Source organism: Vipera ursinii, assembly GCF_947247035.1.
Source record: "Vipera ursinii genome assembly, chromosome: 1".
NCBI classification, from domain to species: domain Eukaryota; kingdom Metazoa; phylum Chordata; class Lepidosauria; order Squamata; family Viperidae; genus Vipera; species Vipera ursinii.
This window is the reverse complement of record NC_139512.1, coordinates 242,777,280-242,804,999: the sequence shown is the minus strand read 5'-3', so window position 1 is coordinate 242,804,999 and position 27,720 is coordinate 242,777,280. Positions and strand designations below refer to the sequence as shown.

Genomic DNA, 27,720 nt, shown 5'->3' with positions numbered 1-27,720 from the left:
TCCTTACCCTGGTTATATCCTCTTCCTAACCCTATAAAATCCAATAAAAACTCTTATATAAAAAAAATTGTAGGCCTGCCACAGCCAGGCCTCCCACACCCTGACACCTGTTGCACCACTGCTCGAGTTCTTCTATGGCCTCTTGCAGCTGCATGGCTCGTCGCGCCAATCGTGCTGGTGCTGCTGCTTGTGGCAGGAGGCTGCACAGCATTTCAGGCTGGTGTCACTGCTCATGGCAGGAGCCCCTGCAGTGTTTTGGGCCAATCTGCTGCTCGTGGAAGGCCGCACAGTGCTTTGGGCCAGTGCCGCCACTCACAGCAGGAGGCCGCACAGCATTTTGGGCCAGTGTGGCTGCTCGCAGGAGGCCGTGTGGGGCTTTGGGCCAGTGCCACCACTTTGTGCACGCCACAGCACGACGCACCACACAACCTCCTGCTGTGAGCGGCAGCGCTGGCCCAAAACACTGCATAGCCTCCTGCCATGAGCGGCGGCATCGCCGTTAGCGGTGTCGCATGGCATGTGGCCATGAGTGGCAGCACTGGCCTGAAGCACCAAGCAGCCTCCTGCCACAAGCGTGGCATGGCCTGAAACACCAGCGAAACATAATGTCCGGCCACAAGTGGTGGCAAGCAGCAGCTGAAGAAATCAAGCTGCGGCGTGACAGGTGTCGGGGCATGGGAGGCCTGCCTCTGGCAGTCCTAAGGTAAGACATCCCCCCAAAATAAGACCTGGTGCCTCTTTTGGAGGCACAAAAAAATATAAGACCGGGTCTTATTTTCGTGGAAACGTGGTATATTCTGTCTGTAAACCAATTCTTGATCCACCATACAGTTCATTTTATTTTCCTAAACTAAGACAGTGTCTTAGCTGAGGCAGGTCCTTACAGACAGACTCCCCCCTCAACTTTCACTTATAATGTCATTTCAATATTTTACTCCAAGGTAAACACAGACGTACTGCTAAACATGTACACTTAACAATGAACTGTAGTCAATCATCTCTTAGTGGTAAGCTTATTCATATAATACTGAGGAATACAAACACATTTTTGTTTGCTTTGCATTCTGACTTTTCTTTTTTAGATATACACCTACAACTTTAATGTCTACAAATCTGAGTTGTGATGCACCAGCCCAAGAAACTATCAAAAGAAGCAGAATTCACATATATAAATGAAGGAAGGAAAGAAGGTGAAGAAACATAAGAAGAGAGAGGAAAATAATTTCTTCTCCTTTTATGGGAGCTGCACTGGCAGATAGTGGAAGCCATTCTTAAATTTATGGATAAGTGAGCCATTCTGAAGATACCATCAGTTCTTCTCTCTTTTTTGGGGGGGAGGGGGTGTTAAAACTGACAGAATGTTGTCAGAATGTGGTTCCCAGATCTAAATAACTCAGAACTTGTTTTGTTCAGAGGAAGAAACTATGTGCAACTTTGCATTCCTCTTCTATCTTTCCCTGATCATTGTGGTATCTGGAGTGAAGCACAGAAACCTGGCAATCAAGTCAGATCACAGTTACTTTCCCAGTTTACAGGTTGAGATCTTTTCCGAACAGAATCAGCAAGGAGTTGCTTGTCAGTTGTTTCTCTTTGAACAACATCAGAGGAATAAATCTTTCTTCCGAGAGATGAAGACAATTGGGGGTTTGGGGGCTTTTTTTTAGCATTCCCCCATTTTTAAGCTTCATGGTTGCAAAAAAAAATCTTACCTCAAGCTAAATTTTGATGGCACTCAATGGACTAGTTCCAGGTTTTGTTAAGTCTGATTCACTACTTTAAAATCTTCACTTGGAGAAATTAGTAGAATGGGCACAACATACAATACACTAGAAGCATTCAACATGTTCTCAGCCATTTCAAAATATGAAATACATGATGTAGCACCTGTTGTTCCCGCCCAAAATGCTTTCCTCCTTCTAAAGTGTATTTATTCCACCTCCATTTCCCCATCTCAGGAAACCCCCAAAGGACTTTGCTTCAATTTGCCCCCAGCCTCCACTTCACCGCACTCAATCTTGCCAACACAAATACAAAATCTGCTTTGAAAACTGCACATTTTATTAGCCAAAAGCTTTTTTGCTTCTTCCCCTTTCAGAGGGGAAAAAAACAGCAGAAGAGAAGGAAAATTATTTGACACCTAAATGCAACTGCAGAATAATAATAATGGGAAAAAAAAACCCACACATTTATCCATACCAATCTCTGGAACAATAACACTTTCAAAAGCCAGAAGACATTTATCACAGGAGGGGGAAAAATACTTTGGGAGCGAGGTTAGCTCTCAGTGAATTTGTAAGGAGGTTTTTTTTTTCTCTTGTTACCTTGGTAACAGCTACCTTGGCACCCTTGTTGATAAGCTGCACCACATTATCCACTTGCCCTTTGTAGGCAGCTATGAGAAGGCGCTCTGAAAGGACGGCGACCACATCCTGCTGGCTCATGAATTAGGGAAAAATGGCTTGGGGAACAAGTTTCTTCAATCCAAAACAAAAGATTCACATCAGTCCAACTGCCGGGCACAGAGGGACCCCAGCATGGGAGAAGGCTGGTCTGTTGCTAAGCCATCTTCTGCATCTGTGCATTGGAGCAGCTGGAGGGGAGAAACAAAATACACAGTCAACACATCTTGTAAACAAAAGAGAGCAGCAGCAGCAGAAATTCCTCCCCCCCCCCAAAAAAAAAATTCTGAAAGGGAGAAAGGAGTGGCGAAGTAAGCAGCAAAGATTATAAAGCTAGAAACCAAACACAACCAAACCTACAGTGAGGAGAGAGATTTTTGATCCGCTTCACACATTTAATAAGAATTACAGTCATTAGAGTACACTCAGAGTAGTATATTCTAACCTTTGCAGAGCACAGACTCAGGACTTTTTGGTAACCAACCTCTATTTTGAAGATCCTTCAGGATGCCCCGTTTGCAAGCCTGACACCTCTTCACAGTCTTTCTGTTACAAGATAGCCGTGCTGAATCTCCTTCTCTTACTGAGATGCTCATTTTCCCAAAATACTACCTCCCGTGTGGGTGTGTATCCACCAGTCACCCATGCCCAAATTTCTTCCAGCTATAATTTTGTGAGTTTTAAGCATATCGTAAATCCCACTCAGACTGTGCTCTTGAACAGCTCACCCCCACTGCATGTCTTCAAACTGTTAAGACTTCATCCTTCAGGAGCAGAGATTTAAAGAGCAAAAAAAAAAAGTAACACTGAAAGATGCTTCACCCAAGAAACTCTAAACTACTTCTCCCACTATTTGTGTATGTGAAAAGCACATTCTTAACTCAGATTTTTTTTTTAAAAAAACTGTCCTTTCGGATTAGCAAAAAATGCCAGCTTCTTTGGTGGAACATTTGAGGTCCAAATTGCTCATGCACCAAATTAAAAAGAGAACAGTCTGTACTTCTTCAGAGTGAATGGATCACATTTTTATATTCCTCTTCTTAAACCAAAAGAGGGAGGAACGTGCATTTGCTATCAAAAACTAGCCAAAACCCCCCACAAAAAACAAGGTAAGGTAGAACCCTTTTCCACTGATATTACACAGTTCTTAAAACTTTCTGGGATTACTTTTCTTTTGTAGTGGGAACATTAAAATAATAGTCACAAAATGGGGTTTGTCACAGGTGAATAAGTTTCTTACAAGCTTGCCATATTGTGTGTGTTTATCACCTTGAATTATTTACAAAAATAATAAAGGCAGGATATAAGTAAGATGAATAAATAAAAATAAGTGAAATCCATAATCTTGACCCAAATCAAGTATTTTTCCAGGTAATGTTACAAATTCATCAAGAAATAAAGATAAATTTTAAATTTGCATTTGTGTATCTTGCAAAATAGTAAAAAGACTGTCTGACTTTCCCTCTCCTAAGCTGGCTAGTTTTCTTGAAGTAAAAATGCTAGGTTTTTTTTTCCATGTTACTGTTGGCAGCTTATGTCTGTCTGTGTCTGCAAATTTTCTGCTACTGATATTCGCGGGTTTGAACTAGAAAACATCTGAACTACTTATTAACGTGTTCAAAAGCTACATCCACACATCCAGCCTGAAATCTTGCCACTCTAAATCTTGCTCTTATCATAGTGTGCCTTTACCACACATCCACAACAGCTCCTTGTTGCACTGCTGCTTATGCCACCTGCAACATACCAAGGGCCCTGACTGGTAACTCTCTCAAATGAATTTCTTGTCCTGATCAATTTCATCCAGTACATCAAAACTCTGGTTTGTATTTCCCATTACATCTTTAACTTAAAATAAAAAGAAAAACTTTGTAATTATTGATCAATGAAAGGGCAGCAATGGAATGGGGTATTTTTGGATCTCTTGGCTGCCATCTATCTACTTGTTGTCTGAAACCTGTGTGCCAAGGAAAACCAAAATGCAGCCAGCAGATAAAATTTACAGGATTTGGCAAAAAGGGACTGACTGGTATGAGAGCTGTACCCTAGCAATATTACATGAAAAAAAAAAGAAATGAGGACTTAAGACTTTCCAAACCACCATGCAGCATATGCACAAGATCAAGTCTTTGCAATTATATGCTATATGCCAGAAATGGAATAATCAATTTCAGGGCATCACAATCATTTTCAAAAGAGAAACAAAATGAAAATGTTGCCGCAGAAGTCAGGATTCAGAATGCCTTCACACTCCAATATTTCTCCTTGCCTGTTTACTGAATCTCTTACAACTTGCACGTATTTATTTATTCATTTTCTCATTTAAAAAAACCTCACTTTATATAACCACCTCTCGGCAGCTTTTATGATTGAAACATAAAAGGAATAATAAAAACCAATGTTCAAAAAAACCTTGAATTGCACCTGGAAAGGAGCTGGAAACCAGCAGAGCTCATGCAGCAATATGTGTTTGGGTGTCATATGGCAAACTATGGGGTATGCACCACTGCATTCTGGACCAGTTGCAACTTCTCTAGATGGTCTTCAAGGGCATCCTCATGTAGAACTCATTGCGGTAAGACAGCCAAGAGGTAACCAAGGCATGAATGACTGTGACCAAGGCCACTGGTCCAAGAACATGTACAATGTGTACACAACATGGATCTATGCAAAAGCCCCCTAGCCAGATCTGCCACGTGCTCTCCAAATGGGCACCATGAATCCAGAAAGACACCACACAGCCCCAAATTGCACACCAGATCTGCCAGGGATGTGCTATCCTCTTGAGAGTCAAAGATGACACCTCTTTGGATCAGGGAAGGGGGGAAGAAACAGGACATCTCAATAAACCATATTTTATATGTATATTAGCTGAGGCTTCTTCCAATACTAGAATTATTAATTAAATTTATCCATCCGAATCTGGAGGGATGGAAACAGGAAACCACTTTCTCTTTCCTGCCTTTCTTTTCCAGTTTATATACAGATGGTCCTCAACTTACAACTGTTTGTTTAGTGACTATTCAATTACAAGGCACTGAATCAAGTGACTTTGACCGGCCTTCACACTTACGACCATTGCAGCATTCCCATGATCAGAATTTGAGCATTTGGCAACTAGCATGTATTTATGATGTTTGCAGTTTCCCAGCATCATGTTGCCACCATTTGTGACCTTCCCAGTCAGCTTCCAACAATCAAAGTCAATGAGGAAAGCTGGATCTGCTTAGCAACCACAGGATTCATTTAATAACTGCAGTGATTTGCTTAATAAACATGGCCAAAAAGGTTATAAATTCACCTGACCACCACCTTGCTTAGCAACAGAAATTTTGGTCCCAACTGTGATCGTAAGTCAAGGACTACATGTAACATGAGAAGAGGTCTGTTGTCAGCCTACAACAGGGATGTCAAACTGTCAGCCCACGAGCCAGATGCGTCATGGTGAAACCGCACCCACCCTATTGCCAGCAATGGAAAAAAAGTCATGATACATCGCAACACATCATGTGATGTTGCGAGTCTGACACTCCAGGCCTACAAGATAACCCAGATCAGGAAACTGATACCATAGGCAAAATATACCTTATTAAGTTATGACATGATAACAGACTCTTGATCATCTGGTTGTATTTTACCTGCCCCCTCTCTTAAATCCTAGTGAATCATGGAAATGCCTGCTTGGGTCTCTTCCGAATATTTTCTTGTTTCCCAGGACTTAAGGAATGTTTCAGCTCTCTTTGCTCATATAATGGTGGTTCTGGCCTATTTCCCTTAAGGCATGGGTAGGCAACCTCGGCTCTTTTATGACTCATGGACTTCAACTCCCAGAATTCCTGAGGAATTCAGGAATTCTGGGAGTTGAAGTCCATGAGTCATAAAAGAGCCGAGGTTGCCTACCCCTGCCTTAAGGGCATCTCCCTGACTCTCTCTCTCTGCACCTGAAGGATCTCCAGGTGTTTTGTCTCACACAGATCACCAGTTACCCTACTAATCCCTCAAAGGAAAGGAAGAGAATTTGACCCAACTGTCCCCTACCAAGCATAGCAGAAAAGACAGCATTTTAAAACAACAATCACCCTTCCTTCCAAAGAGTTGCTTATGGGGCCACTATTGCAGCATTTAGCCAACCTTGCCTGATCTCAAAAGAGCAAGCAGGGTTGGATCTGGTAAATACTTGAATGAGATCCAACTGGAAAATCCCAAGATTATGGACTAGACTGGGAAGGTGGCAAACCATCTCAGAAAACTGTGGGGCCCTTGGTGCTTTTTGAGCTTTGTTGTTTTCTATCAGCATCTCAGAAAAAGCCAGTGATAAAGCACTCTCACACGGTTGCCAAGGGAACTGTGCAGATGTGTCCATCAACCAGGAAGGAGTATATTCCATTCCAAAAAGGTTTTATATGTAGCTGACAAAACAGATGAGAATTTCACACTCCTAGCCATGAGGCAAAGCTGAAATCCACTTCTAAATAATGAATAACAAGAACAGCCCGGGATGACTCATTCACTGCTGCTCTCCAGTTGAAGAATTAAAAAATCCCACCAAAACAGACACCTCAGAACGAACAATGCTAGCCTGCTTCAGATATAAATCAGCAACTGGCAGTTTTCAATACTTTTGAATAATGACTGGATACCATGGACCACATTTTATGTTACTGGATACTTTGGGCTTTGGGGCGCAAAAGCCTTTAATTTCCTGTCTCCTGTATGTAAACCATCTGGAAATGAAATTTAAGGGGATGTTTGGATTTCTACCTCTTTTACCACTTAAGCCACACTGATGGTCAGGTGTCCTGTTTGGGTAGCTATATTGACTTGGTGGGTTTCCCTGCTTCTTTTCCCTTTTCACCCACTCCTGGAAAACACACCTCAATTGTCCTCTGGTCTAATAAGGTGGTCCTTTTAAGAACGGGTTAAAAAAAAGATAAGTTCTTCCTGTCATTGGACTAGAAGGAGAAACTTTTCTCAAGCAGAGCTGTTCTCAGCTTCTCCAATTAAAGACAAAACTATGGCAAGCCTTTCATTGCTCCTTTGTTGAACCTGTTTTTAAAAAGCAGGCAGTCTAGTGGTCCAAGATGAGATGGCTCTTGAAGGCAGAGATTGAAGGCAGAGATTGGGAAGAGGAGGCTCAATGGAGCACCCACCCACCTGCCAACAGCTTGATCAGAAGGACCTGTGCAGAACAGAATGAAGTGCAGTGGGCAAAGCTGACGGCCTTGCTTGAGCCAGCAGAGGGAGAAAAATATGTCTGATGCAGAGGAAGAAAGCTCAGGTGGACATTGCCTTCCTATCAGGGTAGGGATGAGCTGAGGGCACCAAGATCACCTGTTCCTGCCCTTCCAGAAGAGGAGCTGGCTGGTTCTCTCCCAACGGGGTAAGCAGGAAGTGCAGATTAGCCTTTTATGTACTCATTAGACTACAACATTTGAGTTGGTAAAAGCACAATAGAAGACGAAGTTCATGGCAAATGTTCAGATAGTCCTTATTTAGCATCCGCATATTTGGACCAGCAACTCAATCATTAAGCAAAGCAATCACTAAGTGAGACCAATAACTGTGCTTATAATCTTATTTCAGCTTTACAGACCTGTGAAGGTCATAAATGTGATGATTGAAAAGCTACTTTTTCATCACCATCTTAACTGCAAATGGTCATTGTACAAGGCAGTCACTAAACAAGGACTGCCTGTAATGAAATACAACATGTATGAGGATCAACAGAGTTAAATGATATACAACTATGAATGAATGAAGGAACGAATGAACTAAACATTTTTCCAAAAGGTCTGTGATAGCATCTCCCAAAAAAACATATTCACACATAAAACTAAGATACAATGCACCTAACCATGATTTAGTGACTAAACTTTAGCTGCCTGACTTTACACAACATATGCAAACATAAGCTAAGATTTGCAAACCACAAAGGTTGGGCACATACAGCACACAGTGCTATAATTCTCAGGCGTCCTCTTTTAGTTGGAATGTTGCGGGTCCCATCCCCTAAGGAGGTACCTTTGATGGAATCCAGAAAAAGAAAGGGCCTTCTCTGTGGTGGGTCCCTCCCTTTGGAATATCATCCCTTCAGAAATTAGACTGGTCCCCACTTTGAAACTCTTTTTGTAAGTTGGTTCAACCTGGCTGAAGTTTCCCAGTCATTCAATGCTGGTTAAAAATTATTACCACATGTTATACCAACAGGGCGCTATAGACAGCAACTTTCCCTTTGACAATCTTCAAGAATACATTCTTAATTAATCTGGTTTTATCATATGCAAGCATCAATCTTTACAGAGTAAAATAACCAGTGCTGCCAAGAAAGTTAATATATTTTACAGCTATTTGTTCCTTAGTTTTTCAATGTCAATGATTTCATTTCTTTTTTAACAAAAGAACATAATGTTTCTCCACTGAGATGGGTTATGCAGCAGCATCTAGCTAATGTAGTAATTAAATGGTGTACTCTTAAAAGCAGGTAAACTGGTGTGCCCAAATTATTAAACCTCAGCTCCAAAACAGATTTTAAATTAATAATACTTCTCAAATCAATTTGTGAAACTTTTTTGTAAAAAGAAAAATGTTTATTATAAACAAAAGAAAGTGACACTTACAACTAAACCAGGATGTGTCCAACCTGCGGTCCATGAGCTGCATACAGCTCTGGACAGCTAAGATCGTAAACTTTTAACATTATTATGTGATTTTTAGCAATAGTTATTATATTATATATTTTACATGAGGCCCAAAACAATTCCTCTTCACTCAATGCAGTCCAGACAAGTCAAAAGGTTGGGCACACCTGAACTAAGCAATCACACAATTAATCCCAAATAACTAAGCAGAGTCTGTTACAGGTAATGCTCAATTTACAACAGTCCATTTAATGATCGTTCAAAGTTACAACAGCACTAAAAAAGTGACTTATGACCTTTTTCACATTTGCAACCATTGCAGCATCCCCACGGTCATCACATGATCTTGGCAACTAGCATAAATTTATGACCGTTGCAGTGTCCTGGCAGTCACTGCTTGCAACCTTCTTTGCTTCTGATGAGCAAAGTCAATTGGGAAGCCAGATTCACTTAACAACCGTGTTACTAACTTAATAACTGCAGCGATTCACTTAACAACAATGGCAAGAAAAGTCATAAAATGGGGCAACATTCACCTAACAAATGTTTACACTTAGCAACAAAAATTTTGGGCTCAATTGTAGTCGTAAGTCGAGGACTACCTGTACTTTTAATAGGAATCCTCTTTATCCCATGGAATGCCTTTTTGAAACCAAGCAGTCAAAATGGACTGAAATCTCAAGGAACAGTGAGTCCTTCCCATCACTTTCTACATACCAGACGACGAAGCTGGAATCATCCTCATCACAATGCAGCCTTTATAATAATAATAATAAAGTTGGAAGGGACATTGGAGGTCATCTAGTCCAACCCCCTGCTCAGGCAGGAAACCCTATACCATTTCAGACAAATGGCAGTCCAGTCTCTTAAGCCTTTGCTAAGCTGATGGTTTCTAGGTATCCACTTTGGAAGTATATCTCCCAGATTCCCATTCAGCTTGACAATAATTTGTTGTTGTTGTTAGCTGCGAAGTCATCTCCGACCCATCGCAACCCCATGGACAATGTTCCTCCAGGCCTTCCTGTCCTCTACCATCTTCTGGAGTCCATTTAAGCTCACGCCTACTGCTTCAGTGACTCCATCCAGCCACCTCATTCTCTGTCATATCAGATGTGAATTCTGGAAGTTGAAGTCCCAAAACATCTGGGCACTACTGGACTGGGGAAGCAAGTGTTTTACCTCTGAGCTAGAGTCCCTTTACTGGAAAATTTTAAAATGATCTAGTGATGCAGCACAGGAAGTCTCCTGTGTTCCTCCCACCCTCACCCCCAAAGTAACATATCCTGGATAAAAATGTTGGATACACTGGAAGTTACTTGTGATGTCCTGACTGTGGTGTTTATTATGAACAGTATTTCATAATATTACGACAGTTTAATGAAGAATGAGAGCAATTACAAAACAAGAATTTTACAAAGCAGCATTTATTATTCCCTTGACATTGTGTGGCATGACTTTCAGATGAGATGAGTTTGTAAGATTTTTGTGTAGCGTTAATGAAAATGATGGTAGGTTTGCAATTCCAGACAGCCCTGAGGGAAATGAATTATCTGAATCTTTTTCACTCAGGTTTCAGACTGGGATATAGTACAGAGGTGGCATTGATTGCATTTGTAGATAACCTTTAATGGGGCTAGATGGGATGGTGCATGCATCCTGCCTTCCTTGATCTTTCAGTGACTTTCAATGCCATCATTCACTGTATCCTTCTGGACCAGTTTTCAAGGTTAATACTGTTTGTCAAATGTTTAAAAAAGCTTCTACACTGTGATGTCCCATTTCTGCACAATTAAACTAGACTTGGCAGTTGGAAAAGCATTCCAGCAGAAGGCAACGGCAATCCACTTCCAAACAGTTGCCAAGGTATTTGTATGAATGTGTTCATGAACTCACCAAACTAGATACAAAGAATTTACTTTAATAAAGACATATGGCTGCCTACATTTTGGGTGAGTTTGTTTCTCAAAACATGTTACTGTTCATTTTGGAAATGTGGGATGGAGACTACTTCTTTTGCTAAACAAATCTTGACACTAAATAAATAGCTCTCCCCACAGCTCTTTATTTTTGGAAATACCTTTCCATTTTTCTCTTTTCTTAGCAGATGGATCTATGCTTATTGGGGTGCCTTTTGTCTTAGACATGAGCAAGATAATGGAGCAAGTCAGGGTACCAGTCAGCCATTGTCCTTGGATTTCTGCCAATCTCTCCCCAGGCTGCTTAGCATAAGAAAGAGAGAAGCAAGAAAAGAAAGAACAACACAACATCACAAAATCCTTGTGTCTGTTAGCCCAGAAAGTTCACATTTCTGCTTTTAGTCTACTACAGAGACCTGTAATTCCTGCTTTGACAGATAATAACATGCACCAGCACATGCTTACTAAGCTTTCCGGACCTAATATCCAATATAAAGCCGTCTTCAGTTCAACAAAAGGCTTGGGCCTTGTGTTGCATAATTTCCTTTGCAAAGAAGTAGGATTAATATTAAATGTACATATCTGCTTTAGCAAGTTATGTAATGAAATTGACCAGCAATTGTTGCAGAAAGTAAATATAGTAGAGATTTTTGATTTTGGGACCTCCTAAATGTTCACTATGAAAGGGAGGGGATGAGATTTTTTTAACATGTGAAATATTAATATTAGACAGGTATCATGCTATCAACATAAGAAATAGCATTTTAGCTGCACTCCAACAAACTACAACTAATTTTGAATCAATCAATCAAACATCCAATTAAAATGGTTACTTTGTGTCTTGAAGATAGGAAAAAAATCAAGTAGACTAACCACATTCTTTCTGTTCTTTAGTGAATATTACACACTTCAAAAATAAACATTCAATAAGCTAATTGCTTCATATGGAAAACAGAAATATTCTCCACTGCATCTAGTTAAGTTTACTGTCAAGTAATTATAGGGAAATTGCCAGCTAAAAGAATTATTTAAATGATTTGATTCTTTTTGTATTTTTAACATACATATTACATAATCTATGAGTTGAATCCTTAAGTTCTGCACAAAAACTCAGAAACAACCCAATTCATATAATATTAATGTGATTGTATGACAATAAAATCAAATGTATGTTTTGCTTACAGGGAGAGCCAAGATAGAAATACCTTCCCTTTTTATATGAAATTACAATATATATGAGAATTACGTATTACATATGTATATATACCTGTAATTACAAATTAGAATTATTTGTGTTTATGAAAAAGGAAGAAAAAGTGAAGTCAAAAGTTATTTCATTTTCAAAAAGGCATGCTAATCCATGATATCTGGCAAGAAAAATTTGATTATTAAATTATTTTTGAAAATTTTGAAAAGTGTTCATGTAAGCTTTTTCCATTAAAGCATAAGAAGATCGAGTAGTTCTTTTATTCTAGTATCTGGCTTACTTCTCACACGCACACTGAAGGTTCAAGTTCTTATTGAGTTACAGATTATGTTAAAATAAGCATTTATTAGAAAGAAAAGAGGCTTCAAAAAAGGAGCAAAGTTACTCTCGTAAGAAGATCAGGTTTCAAGGACTGTCTGATATAAAAACAGATCATAGTGCTGCAATAATCCATGGTCTGAAAGGCTAAGGTCTTTTTTAAATGAAAAGAAAATATATGGAAACTTAGGAGTAGCACTCCGATTATGATGCTGAGTATTTTGGCCTGAGTTTCTAATTCTCAATCTAGCTCCAGGGTGGCGAACCTATGGCACACAGAGCCCTCTCTGTTGGCACGTGCACCGTTGCCCCAGTCCTAGGCCTTCAGCTGGGTTTTATAAAACCTCCACTGCTATATGCAAAAAAAAAAGGTTCAATCAATCAATTTCAACTTCTCGCAGGGAAAAAAATAGATCTCACAAAGTTGAAATTGATTGATTGAACTTTTTAGTCCCACCCAGTCTGCCGTTACCACTGTAGCCACACCCACCCAATGGGCCACACCCACCCAATGGGCCACACCCACACAATGGGCCATGGTCACCTGGCACCTGATGATACATAAGTGGGTTTTGGGTTGCAGTTTGGGCACTCGGTCTGGAAATGGTTCGCCATCACTGGTCTAGCTTATTTCACAGAGTTGCTATTTTGGGGAGAATATTAAGGGAGGGGTGTGTGTGTGTGTGTAACACTGATCCCCTAGGGGAAAATCAGAATATAAATTGAATGAATGAATATATTTCTTTTAATAGTGCTGCTAAGGCATGAAACCCAGCTACCATTAATAGTAATAAACGTTATAAAAACTAACATACTTAAATACAAATAAACCCAAGACATCCAATGCTTATCCTGTTTTAAGATGCAGAAAAGGGAGGCAAAGGGCAATTCACAGAAACAAAAGAGTGAATATTTGGAAACAATACCATTTATCAGGATATTGGATAAAATATTTTTCATAGTGAACGGAGACCTTGCCAAATGCATCATCCGTCAGCTTTAAAGGTAGGCTGGAATGAATAAACTGATATACAGATCTTATTATTCATGTAAACAAGCAGCCCCTGAGAATTTTAGAGCCTTAGCAAGATAATAAAATCACTGAGTCCTAGATTCTTGAAAATTCCTGCATTCCTCATCATTGCACTCGCTTTGGCCAATGCCCCCTTTCAAAGATAGAGCTTCAACTTTCAAATAGAATATTGTTTGGAATCTGCCAAGAATCAATTGCAAGTAATCATTTCAGTGGTATCAGTAACAATCCACTATGACATGATTTATTATACAAATGGACAAATATGAAAAGGTGTCGTGATACTTGACACAAACATTAAGCCACATTATTTTCATGAGTATGCTTTTGCCACAGTTTTCTTTTACCACAGACTAGACTCTTATGTTGACTTTAGCCATTGCCTTTCACTGTTATCTTCCTCAATGCATTGATGGGACACATCATTTGGGACACCGGGAAATTTAAATGGTGGCCAATTGGTTTTTGTTCAATTGAAGTAAATTTTCACAGAATCGATGATCAAGCTTGACCAAACTTCACAGATCTAACCTACTTTTTCAGTTCTTCTTAAAACTGGCATTTTAAAAATAAGAGTGATGCTGGAAAATTGAGGATAATTTATTTAAAGAAGAATGAACTTTTATATTGTGGACACTCCATCACTGGAGATTTTTAAGAAGAGGCGCCGCTAGACAGTCACTTGTCTGAAATGGTATAGGTTCTCCTGCTTGAGCAGGGGGCTGGACTAGAAGACCTCCAAGGTCCCTTCCAGCTCTATTCTATTCTATTCTTAATATTATCACAACCTTTATCTATTCACTGATTTTATGAATCATCATCTCATTCTTCAATGTCAGAACATTTCTAGAGTATGTTATCCAAAGTACATTGAAAAGGACCATAAAATCAGCCTGTAAATCAAACTATTACAAACAGAAGAAGCCCATCTTTCACAGATAATTATGTGGATTTCATATTGAGGCTGGAATTGTCATTATCTAAGAGTAATTATGGTTTAGGATTACAGAGTTTGCAACTTTCCAAAAAGTTTATCCTTCATATCTCTTATTAATTATGATCAAACACAGTATTTTGCCTACAAACATCATCATTTCTGAAGAGAGATTCATTTTATTCAGAACGATCATTGCTTCTGATTGTTTTCAGCCTGAACACTCTGTAAGACTTTTACCGTAATCAAACTGCAATTAATATAACTTCTGGACTTTTGAACACTCTGAATACCAGATATCCTATCCTATATCCTGAAGAATATCCTATATTCTTCAGCCCAAACTTCAAGAGGTTAGGAATTATGACACAAGATGCTCACTAGGTAGTCAGTCTATAAATCTAAACTGTACAGTAAAACTCTTTCAAACTAGGGGTAGAAATCAAGAGGAAACCAAAAGCCTACTGATTTTACAATTGTCCACGACAATGACAATGGTTATGTGAGCACACATTTGCTCCTTTAACTTGTGCCACCGTGACCCAGAGCAGTCACTGAGACAACACTTCCTTAACTCTGTCCTGACCATCATGGAATGATAATATATTTTCAAGCTCACACGAGTGATACTTGCTCAATAGATGTTATGCTTCACCCAAAACATTTGCTTCTCAAGTTTATACAAGCAGCTGCTGAAGTAGCTATAAATGCTAGATAAATATGAAGTTCATGCTTCAGTGGGTTCTTGAACTGTGTATCCAATATATATTTGGCAGGAATGTTTCTATCACATCAATAAAATGAAAGAAGAATTGTAGCAATGTCTGCAAGCGAAGAGCCAAGTCAAATAGCACCAAGAATTCTACAACGCAACACTAAACTAGAGACATTTCCTTCTTTTAGTAAATCATAATTAGGAAAAAATTATATCCATTTCTATAATATCAAGTGAATTTGCAGAAATTAGAACTATATTAAAGTCAAAATTCACAAACATCTTACCAGTTATATTCTGAAACAATTACTCTTTCTTCTGTTCTTTAGAAGGTTAAACATATTTTATGAAGTAATATTTAGCATCTTAAGCAGTTAGGAAGATGATGAACAGGGATTGTTTCAAAGTATTTCCAAAATCCAGACACATACTAAACACACAGCAAAACGTAATAATTTTATATTTGATCATTCTATAATCCTGTTTGGTCATTCACCTGAATGCATGACAAGATCAAAATTGGACAAAATGAAAATATGCCCTCAACTCTGCCCATCCACATGTTCATGCAACTAGCATGATAGGGAATTACACTCATATTCCCTTGAATTAAAGGTATAGTTCTCAGTGTAAACTAGAATCTGAACAACTTTAAAAATCAAAGGCTCCATCTCTAGATGAAGGTGATTCTGGAATGCTACTCTTGTATCTTGTTCAATATCCTAAGAATAAACTACTTTCTGCAAGCACATATTAGTTATGGTTACCATTATCTGTAACCAAAACGGTTATAATGAAATTTGAATGAAAATCTCTTGAGAAAAGCAATGCCATTGAACTTTTGTCTTAACATCTGCTTACTACTGTTAAACAATTAAAGTATTTCTGTACAAGCAAGCAAAACAACTCATTAAAGATATTAATTAACATTATATGCGGTTCAAATGGGAAGGCTTCTATCCAAAGCTTCCATTCCCTTTATACAATTCTCTAATAGAAAGAGCTACACCAAGCCACAACCTGCAGCATTTAAACTCCTGGTATCAGCATTGTCAATCAAATTCAAGAATCACTTTATTTAATGCTAAACGGAAAGCCACAGGAGTGAATGAAAAAGGTTCACGTGTGTGCACATTATAGACACATATACATACAAATGTGTGGGTGTATAATATGTTTTGCATATTAAAGAGTTTATTTTTCTATCCTGGTGCTCGATTCTTTTCTTTCACATACATACATACATATAAAATTAAAGATCTAACAGTTTATAAAATTACCAAGAATCTTTATCTTAGAGCTCCTGAAGCCTCAAAGGGGTGGGTTGCTTTGACAGATGCTTCCTGTTAAGCATGCCTCTAAAAGGTGAAGCAGCACCTGATCCCTTCTGGATATCTGGCATACTTCTGGTTCTTATCATTGCAAAGCTACATTTGAAAGAATCTGCACATGGTGACGACTAAAATTTTAAAAATTTACAAGGAAACATTTCTAAGGAGAGGGGCAGAATATTAGCCAAGCAACAATCCTGCCTAAAACCGCATAAAACAATCGTCCAGTTCAGCCTATTGGCATCATCTAATACTTTTGCATTCCCACACCTGGCTACGAAAACAGAATTGTGCAAATCTGTTAGACGATGCTAAAAGGCTGAACTAGACGATTGTTTTATGCGATTTTAGGTAGGTTAACGTAATATGGAGCTTTTCTCAACGCAGAGACATGTGAAAGAGAACAAAGGTAACATAATGGCTATTTTAGCTGTCCAAACTGATTCAATGAAAGGTGGTGGCAGCAAAAATTAAGTTCCTGCTCTGCTGGGTCTATCCTTCAGAAGAGGGAGTGGCTGGGTTAATTCCTCTGTTCATTGGACAAAGAATATTTCTCCTTCACAAAAATATTGACTGAAAAGATGTACCTTGGGCACTACATTCACAATCTCCTTTGAGTCAAGCCTGAACTCAAATTTCTTTGTGTTTGCACGGATCATCTATATCACTTATTAGTAACAAGATTGAAATGGTTTGCCAATAACATTTTCCAGGATTTTTTTAAAAAAATTCCCAGTAGAACCTACACTCCTGGTGATCTACTCTAGATCACCAGGAGTGTAGAATGTATGCATGCATGCATGCATGCATGCATACACACATACAGTGATGGGATTCAGCTGGTTCGCACTACTTAGGCAGAACCGGTAGCTAATTTTTTGTCGCCCAGGCCCAGAATGGACTTCTGGAAGTGGCATCCACACAGAGAACCGGTTGTTCACCTATTTGAATCCCACCACTGCATACATATATAGATATAGATAAAATTTAGAAACTGCCTATCTCACAGAGCCACTCTGGGTGGTATACAACTAAAATATTAACAAGTAAAAATAAAAAAACACAAGTAAAAGTATTCCAACTCTGCTGCTATGCTGCTGTCTAACTGGGTATGGATAGAGCAGAGTTTAAGGAAAGTGAGAGGAACATCAAAAAAAAAAAGGAAATGATTGGTTAAAAAATAGAACAAACCTAGAATAGTTAATATGACACTTCATAGTAATCTTTATGATAATATTTAATAGTCGAAATAGACAACGTTAAATAAGATTTAAGATTTACCGGGATGTAATTATGTATAACTGCACAGGGGATTTCAATCCCCAGTTAGTTTATATGCATGTTTGTTAAGTGTTTGTTTGTCCTTTTCCTTTTCTTTCTTAATTTGAAATGTATATACTTAGTGTGTATGTGTCTATAAATATTTAAAATAAATATAATTATATATAAAAAAAGGAAACTGGTTAACCAGCCTTAGAAAATGAATGCAGAAGTACAATGCCCTAAACTTTTATGTAGCAGGGTAATGGCAAAGAGGGATGAAGGATGAGAAGAGGGGTGGGCCAGTTGGATAGATGGGCGAGAAAATAGGTGGATGGGAGAAGGATGGAATGTGGCAGAAGGGAAGTGATGAAGCAGTAGCCCAGGAGATGGAAGCCCCCGTAGTAGGTGGGGCTAGGCCAGGGGTAGGCAACCTTGGCTCTTTTGTGACTCGTGGACTTCAACTCCCAGAATTCCTGAGCCAGCATCGCAGCCTGAATAACTATGAAATCTGCTGAAATAGGACATACTGCCATGGAAAAAAAACCTATGATGCCCACAAAGGCTTCGGTGCAGCCTAAAACTGCCTGAAATCAAACTGTACAATTTAAGCATCAAATTAAGGAAACTCCACGATTTGGCAGCGATGACTGCAAAGACATACTGGATACTTTGGTTAGAGCAAACGGCTTCTTTAATTTGATTTGCATTAATTTATATTCATCCAAATTATTTATTCAAATTTTATTAGTGAAAGTATCTTCAGGCTGGCAAAACAACAACAACAACTCCATCCTGCTTGTCCACAAATGTGAATATTAAAGAAAAATTCATGGTTTGGAATTTGGCCTGGATTTTATTTATTTTTTCACTTTGGGGGGGGGACAACATTCTACTTAGGAAATCAGCTCTTCTCTTATTCCTCATGCGAAGCTAGTTTAAGACCATATGCATTTAAAACCTATAATTCTTCCACTATTCTAGAACAATTAATAGAAACTATCAGTGTTTTATATGCAATACAGATTTCTATAGCATTTAATTGCTTGTTCTCATACATCAGATGCATTATTTAACCTTTCCTTATTATATTTGAAAACAGTTAGCTACTATATGACAGGAGTTCTCAAGTTTTCTTTGTCAAACCCCACTCTTGTCTAATCAGAATTGTATACCTTTTAAAAATAAATAAATATTAGAAACAGTTACATACCAGAGTGATGGTAAATAAACCAAAAGAACAGATAAGCAGGCTTTAAGTAACAAAATCTGCAGCTATCTCACTTAATTGCTGAATATGAAAGTTATTATTTTCCAAAGCACAGTAGAAAATTTATTTATTTATACTAAACTGCCAAAAAATCAAGCTAGCTTAATACTGTTTGCCCATTACCACACAAGTTTCCTGCTCATAAATAGTCTTCTGTTTTAAAGAGGAAAGAACCTTCAATTACTATTTTAGGTGGTTAAGGGTTCTTTATGAGGCTTAAGTGGTAAAATATCCCAGATATTTAAATGCAAACAGTATCCTGCTAGCTACTTCTGGCCAACACCAGAATCTACTATGTTACATACACAAAGATACACGGGAAACAAACATTTACAGCAGGTTACTCACATGTGTTTGCCTTGCTCTCAACAGAAGCAAATCTATGGGTCTGGCAGCATTAGAAATGAAGAAACAAAAGGACGCCCAGAAGAGGGACAGCTGAGATGAATAACACTGGGCCTGCCTGACATAACATGGCAAACCAATTTCCATGTCAATAGAGAAATCCCCTGGGAGCATTACAATCTAAAGCTGAGGGTCTAGAAGCAGAGTACACACAAATAGTCTGTCTGTCTCTCTCTTTCTTTCTCTCTTTCTCTCTCTCTCTCTCTCTCTCTCTCTCTCTCTCTTTCTCTCTCTCTCTCTCTCTCTCTCTCTCTCACACACACACACACACACACACACACACACAGAGAAGGTTCCTTTCGTTAGAAGCTACTTGCATTTTATATAATTTTTATTAAAAGTTTTAACAGCAATAAAAATAACACACAGTAAAATAAAACAGGAAAGAGAGAGAAATAACAGAAAAAAAGCTAAAAGTGCAAGAGGGGAAAAAGGTAGATGAAAGTAGAAAAAAATATATAATGAAAAATATAAAGAAGTAACTTCCCATATTTTTCACAGATGTAAATACAATTATTTACAATTTAACCTCTCTCATTAAAGTTACATTATAACATACTTCTTTCTATCATTTGTCCTGGCTACACAAACTACACAATAACAAAATGTTAAAAGCTAAATAGATGTGAATATGGATAAGAATAATTCATTGGCTATTAAGTCATTTGATTATACAACCCGTGACAAGCTAAACTATAATCAATTAATGGATGGATTTAAATGAGCAGTATATATCATTATTGAAATAATTTCTTTATTCTCAGAACATATGATTCATGAGGCAGGCAGTCTTTTTTTTCTACAACTTTAATTTAAAAATGCATGTTTTCCTCCTGATTGCTTTTACAATGATTCTTCCATGGCTTCACTGCCAGGTATAATAAATTTCAAACATACAGTTCTATCAGTAAGTGTAATTACTTATATAAGAAGAGAAAACCAAGATGGGGATCAATAGCCTTGAGTGGAGCAGTGGGCTAATGCCTCCTTAAGTAACACCAGCTGCCTGCAATTAGTGCAGGTTCGCGTCCCACCAGGCTCAAGGTTGACTCAGCCTTCCATCCTTCCGAGGTAGGTAAAATGAGGACCCAGATTGTTGGGGGCAATTAAGCTGACTTTGTAATAATGCCGCTTGGGGGGGGCGAAAGCCCTAATAAGCAGGCATATACATAGAATGAAGGCTACTGCTAAGCTTGTAAGCCGCCCTGAGTCTTCGGAGAAGGGCGGGATATAAATGGAATAAAAATAAAATAAATAAAAATAAATAAAATATTGTAAGAGGGACTAAGGCGGCACTATAAAATTGATCAGCTTGGACAGCTGGTGAAATGAGGTTGACTACAGATAACCAAAATAAGGAAGCAATGGTAGGCATTCCCTCTCCCCAATCAATTCCTCCTCCAAGGAATGAAGAGGCAGGAAAAGATGTTTCTCATTTGAAACATTAAGTCAAACGTCGTTGCCTCAACAAAAATGTACAGCCTCCTATTTCTGTTGCTGTTGTAAGATGCATGACTTGTTCATAGTCTGAAAGCACAGCCGAGTGTGGCTGTACTTGAAATGAGCAAAATGTTATGTGCACAAACCATAGAAGGGCTATTTGGATCTGTTCAGTAAAAACTTTTATAGGTTTAAAAATAAATTTGAGGAATAACAGGAAGAGCTGCAACCAAACCGAAGATCAGACTAAAGAAAGTTGAGTCTGAGGTAGAGTGTAACTTGAGAAAACATATCAGAACCCTCCCTAAGATAAAGGGAGGCAGGAGATGCATTCAGACTTGCAATATTCTTTACCTTATAATAAAAGTAGTAAATGCCTCACAAAGTTAGAATGCTGGGCTGATGATCAGCAGGCCCGTGTTTGAGACCTGTGGCTGCGGGATTTGGTGATCTCCCTTCACACGATCCAGCTTACCCAGCAGTTCAAAAGTGGATGACCACAAGTAGATTAATGACACTACTCCAGTGGGTTACTTCATGGAGACATGAAAGGAGCCCCCAATTGGGTCTCCTCTGGGAGCAACAGTGATATCACAGCAAATCCTTTCATCAAGGAAGCACTTTGGTGCTTCCAACATGGAAAAAAAATAAAAATAAAAATAAAAGTTGTATTAGCATCCATAATCTTGGTTTCCTAATTTGGTCCATTTTGAAGGGCTAATATCATCATACAAAAAAGTCTTAAGGATTTATTGGGATAGAGGCAATTTAGATTAGCTCTCCATACTTATTAGTTTTTCCTGGGTTCTGGAGACCAATACTGATTTGAACTTGAACTTGATGGGAGGGGTTTAAATTAGGATTAAATTTTGTGCAGGCTACAAATACTGCAAGGCACCACCGCCCCACTTTGCCCTTGTCAACCACTGCATTGGGAAAGCCTCACAGAGAGAGGGCAAAACATCTGCAAAAACATCCATCAATACATTAATACGAATGAAGGGAAATATGTGTCCCAGGTAATGATACAGGATCCAATCTGGCTTGGTCACTAACCCAGACTGGATCCTGCAATACCTTGATACTGATCTCTCAAAGTTTACAGAACTCAGCTAACATCCATGTTCAGAAACATCTTTCCAGAAATACAGCCAATTTCACAGTGTCCAGATTTATTCATTCGGTAAAGCACACATCAGAACTGCATCATTAATAGAATCCCAAAATAATCTAGCTTTCTAACATAAATATTTATAGAGTAGGTTCCTTACGTATTATTTTATAGAGTAATGTTGAACATACCTATGCAGTAAATATTAAACAATTTAAGAAAGATGTTGGGAATATCAGTTATTCATCTTCTACAAATATCAGTAAATATTGGATACAAGAGCTAGCTTTGTACCTATAATCAATCAACCCTAATAGAAAGATGTATTATAAGAAAAAATAATAATGAAATACTATATTAATATATTTTTGGCAACAATAAAGGCACACACATTTTAATTTGAATGGGTTTACTGATGCAATATAGAAAATGAAATATTTCAGGAGAAAAAAAATTATTATAACTTTCTTAGATCAAAGGCATCACAAACAGTAATTTAAAGCAGTTATGCTGTCTGACGAGTCAAAAACATCTAACTACATTTTATTCTGTATGCAATTGACAATATGACTGCACAATTGACAATTTGTCAAAAGATAATCCATAACTTCTTTTTTTACACAGTAATGACATCGATGAAGAGAATACACTTGTGCTATAGTTTTTATTTCTTGTGCTTTTCATTTAACTACAGCCAGAGAGGAAGGATGCAGCTTCCAAATATTTAAATTAGTTTACTAAATCACAGGGCTACGAGGATGTATGTCACCTCACTGCTCTTCATTTTCCTTTAAAATAATTTTTATGGGTAAATAAAAACCTAACTTACAAAGGAATAGATGTTTATGGAATAAGAAATCTTCTACTTGTAGAATGAGTAGCCCCTTCTAGATATTTTGCCCTTCACGTCCTATTAAAGGTAAAGGTAAAGGTGCCCCTGCACATGCGTGCTAGTTGTTTCCAACTCTAGGGGCCAGTGCTCATCTCTGTTTCAAAGCCGAAGAGCCAGCGCTTGTCCAAGGACGTCTCCGTGGTCATGACTATACACCAAAGGTGCACGGAACGCTGTTACCTTCCCACCGTAGTGGTCCCTATTTTTCTACTTGCATTTTTACGTGCTTTCGAACTGCTAGATTGGCAGAAGCTGGGATGATTAACAGGCGCTCACTCTGTTACGCGGCACTCGGGATTCGACCCGCCAAACTGCCGACCTTCTGATCAACAAGCTCAGCGTCCTAACCCACTGAGCCACTGCGTCCCTTCACGTCCTATTAACCCTTGCCATTAGGTACACTACCAGGAGCTGAAAAACATGTGGAAGACATCACATGCCTACTGCATTTCTACAGGTTTTCTTTCAGCACAATCAATAACATCTTTGTTTACCAAATCCATCAAAATTGTCCTCTTTATTGTTTTACTATAGTTAGCATTTCACAAAATAAATTAAAAGAAATGTGCCAAGTATTTCAGAGTATTCAATAACAGAAATAATATATTTTAAATCTGGATTGTATTGGCTTAATAGAGATATAGTCCATGGTTTGGTCTTTACATTTTAAGTAGTCTTTAAACATTAGTATGTAATAACGAAGACAATTGGTTCTTACACTTTCATGTTCCTTTCTATATTTTGGCCTCACTATTGCCGTGGTTGGATTCTATCCATGTGCGGCTCTTTTTTAAAACTATCCTGTGATACTGTTAACGAGTGAACAAAAATATCATCATTCAAAGACATTGCAACAATGCTTCCTTTTTACAGATGTTTCGCCACTCCACAAAATTTCTAATTTCATATTTCTTAAATAATTGAGACTGCAATCCTACCACCATTTGCCAGACAGTAAGCTTTATTAGAATGAAATCAAATGTACTTCAGAGTACACGTATACAGGATTGCATTCTTTATTTTGCAATCTAAAAGCAGCTCTTTCCCTAAACTAGTTGCCCTTCGTCTGTGATGGATTATAACTGCCATCTATTTGGGGCAAGGTATAATGGAAATCATGGTCCAACACACTCGAGATGATACTTGAAGATGGAATCTGGGTCGGTCACTGGGACCGGAGATTTACTTTCCCGAGCTTGCAGATTTATGCTGGAGCCCATCTTCATGGAATAAATTATTTGGGTTATTCTGTGAATCGTATTTACGTGATGCCTTCCTATTGGCTGATTGGTGAGTTGATGGCTGGCGATTGGCTGTTGTTTCCTTGTGCTGCCAAGCCCTAAGTACTTGATAAACTGGTGGTAAATCAGCACTCCTTGTTAACTTGACAAGGGGCCCGTTTCCCAGGCTTCAATCATTTCTCTGGCCATCTTTGTGCCTGCATGGCCAAAATCTTAATCACTGTAAAATTAAATGTGCATCCTTGTTCATTGTAATGTGAGGCTACCAATGAGTTCAGGTCTCCTCGTCTGATAGTTCACTTTTGTTCTTGCACTCTGGTGGTTAGCTTCCTCCCCATTTATCCTACATAGTCACAGGGGCAATCTATGCAGGAGATCCAGTAGATGACATTGCAAGTACCGTATCTCCCACCTCCAAGCAAACTTTACAATGCATAATTTGTCCTTGTATGTTAGCCTCTGGGCAGTGTGCAATGCCCACTTGTAGCTGCATAGGACTGCTTCCAAATGTTTTTGATGTATGGCAGGGTGTGCCATAAATTTTGTCTTTTATTTTCTTTTTCCTTTGTTCACTATAGTCACACAAAGTCTATTATTATCACACACACACACAAAAACTAGTGAGACTTGCCTTGTCAATGAATGGGAACATTCACTCCTCATATCCCTTTCAAATTTTAATTAAAATTTTAAGTCTTCTCCATCTTGACAAAATACTGGAGGGGTGGCAACACAATTTTTGTTGGTAGTTGGAACTTGTCTCTATAGAAGAGAGAAAGGTGAGGTAATTAGATCTAAGCAATACCCTGACATACTGTACATATAATTGTCTAACACTTCAAATGAGACTTCCAGGGGGCAACTTCTCCTGAATCAAAAATCACAGTGGAGGTGTTCTACATTTCTTTCTTAACTGCCGCACATCATGGAAAAGCTATAAATCAGAACCCTGAAATGACTGAAAATTATTTCCAGCGCCTCTTCTCCATATGATGCCTCACCTTCCACACAACCAGCTATTTGCACAGAAATCAAATAATTCCATCCACCCATTTGTGATCATATTATAAAGGTGAGGCAACAATGAAATAATTAATCAAAACAAAGAAAAACCCCACATTCCAAGAATGTAACATTAATGAAGACACTTTAAGAATATACAGTCAACTCCCCCCCCCACCGCAATCAGAGTATTAAAATAAACAAGTCAGTTATGTCATGTTAAATTTAAATTCCGTGGATGATATCAATATGGGCTTCCCTGCCATGCAAATTAAAAAAATATTTATCTATACAATCAATTAAATAAAGTGCACACATTAAGTCTGTACAAATATTGATACTGGCTGAGAAGTATTAGAAAGTTTTCAAACCCATTAATTAAGAATGACTAAAAATGATTGCATTAGATATCAGCATTACTTTCATGAGTTTAAAAGAATAAAATAAGTATAAACTAATGTCAACCTCAGTATGTGGTTGGTATATAAAGAGAGCAAAGAGGAAACTGTTGAATTATGCCTGAAGGCTGATTTTATTTTAAAGATAAAGGTGGGCAGGGATACCATGAAAATGTTTAAAGTTTCTCCAAATGAAATATATATATATATATATATATATATATATATATATATATATATATATATGGATCCTTGGTTTTTCGGGTTTTTCCCCGCGTAGAACTAAAGGTGTAGGCGCAACGTTTCGACGAAATCCCATCCGTCATCATCAGGCTAGTGGTTTCTGCTTCCTTCTTCTGGGAGAAGTATGTGGCTGTTTGTTTTTCTTTTTTAAACTGCCAGAGGGGGTGTGTTCTGTGAGTGGAAGTGTGCTGATTGGGTGGGGATTATGTGTGTTCTGATTGGATGGGAGTGTGTTTTGAATGGTGGGGGTGTTCTGATTGGGTGGGGGTGTGTTTTGAGTGGATGGGCTGGTCTCAGCTGCCAGCCTTAGACCGGAGCTGGTGAGTTGTGCTGTTTTTGTTTGCCTTCGTGTTTGTGGTGGTGCCATGTTTTTATAGTGGGTGTCAGTTTGCTTATTATGTGGTTTGGAGGGGTTTAAAGTGGCTGATGTTGCAGCTGTAGTTAGGTTTCTGTTTTGTGGTTGTGCACACAAACCGCTATCTGAATGCACTCTCACACCACCACCCAGCACAGATCAACTCCGTAGCCAAGACACTCATCTCCAGAACAAAACAACTAGCTGACAAACAACACCTAAAAACCGAACTACACAACCTCACTAATGTACTAACAGCCAATGGATTCCAAAGAAACATGATTACCAACTTAATCCGAAGAGAGACACCCACAAAAACCCAAGACAGAGAACAAGAAAAAGGCAAAGCCCTCCTCCCATACTTAAAAGGGACCACAGACAGAATCAGCAAAGTCCTCCAAAAACACAACATCAAAACAGCATTCTACACAGACAGAAAAGTATCCACCATCCTAAGAAACCCCAAGGACATAATTGGGTTAGAAAACCAAGGAGTATACAAAATCCCATGCACCACCTGCCCCACCACATACATCGGACAGACCAACAGAAGAATAAGTGCACGCATTGAAGAGCACAAAAACTCACTCAGAAAGGGAGAACAAACTTCATCCCTGGTCCAACACTTTGAAGCCACGGGACATGAAATTGATTTTAAAAAAACCAAAACTGTCGCCAAAATTGAACATTTTAACAACAGAATAATCAGAGAAGCCATTGAGATAGAAAAACGCCCCCACAGCATGAACAAACGAGATGATACCTCTCGCCTACCAGCTATTTGGAAACCCGCCTTGATTGACAGACGAGTCTCAACCACCAAGAATGATACCAGACCCAAACTCATGATAACATCACATGACATCACCACCACACAACTATTCAAAAAGCAAATCCAAACCCACAATGATAAAGAGGCACAACCACAAAACAGAAACCTAACTACAGCTGCAACATCAGCCACTTTAAACCCCTCCAAACCACATAATAAGCAAACTGACACCCACTATAAAAACATGGCACCACCACAAACACGAAGGCAAACAAAAACAGCACAACTCACCAGCTCCGGTCTAAGGCTGGCAGCTGAGACCAGCCCATCCACTCAAAACACACCCCCACCCAATCAGAACACCCCCACCATTCAAAACACACTCCCATCCAATCAGAACACACATAATCCCCACCCAATCAGCACACTTCCACTCACAGAACACACCCCCTCTGGCAGTTTAAAAAAGAAAAACAAACAGCCACATACTTCTCCCAGAAGAAGGAAGCAGAAACCACTAGCCTGATGATGACGGATGGGATTTCGTCGAAACGTTGCGCCTACACCTTTAGTTCTACGCGGGGAAAAACCCGAAAAACCAAGGATCCACATACAGGCACCCGCGAAAACCTCAGAAAACATATATATATATATATATATATATATATATATATATATATATATATATATATATATATATTTATATTTATTAAATTTTTATACCGCCCTTCTCCTGAAGGACTCAGGGCGGTGTACATCAATGAACCTAAAAATATTTTGCTTTGGCTAAATAGTGCCCGATACATGTTATCTTATTACAATAGATGTATTTATTCTACT

General features: G+C 38.6%; 1 protein-coding gene across 3 annotated transcripts in view; it reads right to left on the bottom strand.

The window, feature by feature from the left end:
- Positions 1–27,720, bottom strand: part of ANKRD6 (ankyrin repeat domain 6) — an 81,176-nt gene that overhangs the window by 43,943 nt on the left and 9,513 nt on the right. For 2 of the 3 annotated variants that reach the window (XM_083373607.1, XM_083373609.1), the window contains exons 2-3: positions 24,742–24,872; positions 2,322–2,590 (exon numbers count right to left, since the gene is read on the bottom strand). In XM_083373607.1, coding sequence (XP_083229733.1) covers positions 2,322–2,441 — 120 coding nt within the window. In that variant the 5' untranslated portion in view covers positions 2,442–2,590; positions 24,742–24,872. The remainder of the gene's footprint in view (positions 1–2,321; positions 2,591–24,741; positions 24,873–27,720) is intronic. The other variant, XM_083373608.1, reaches the window with a different exon arrangement.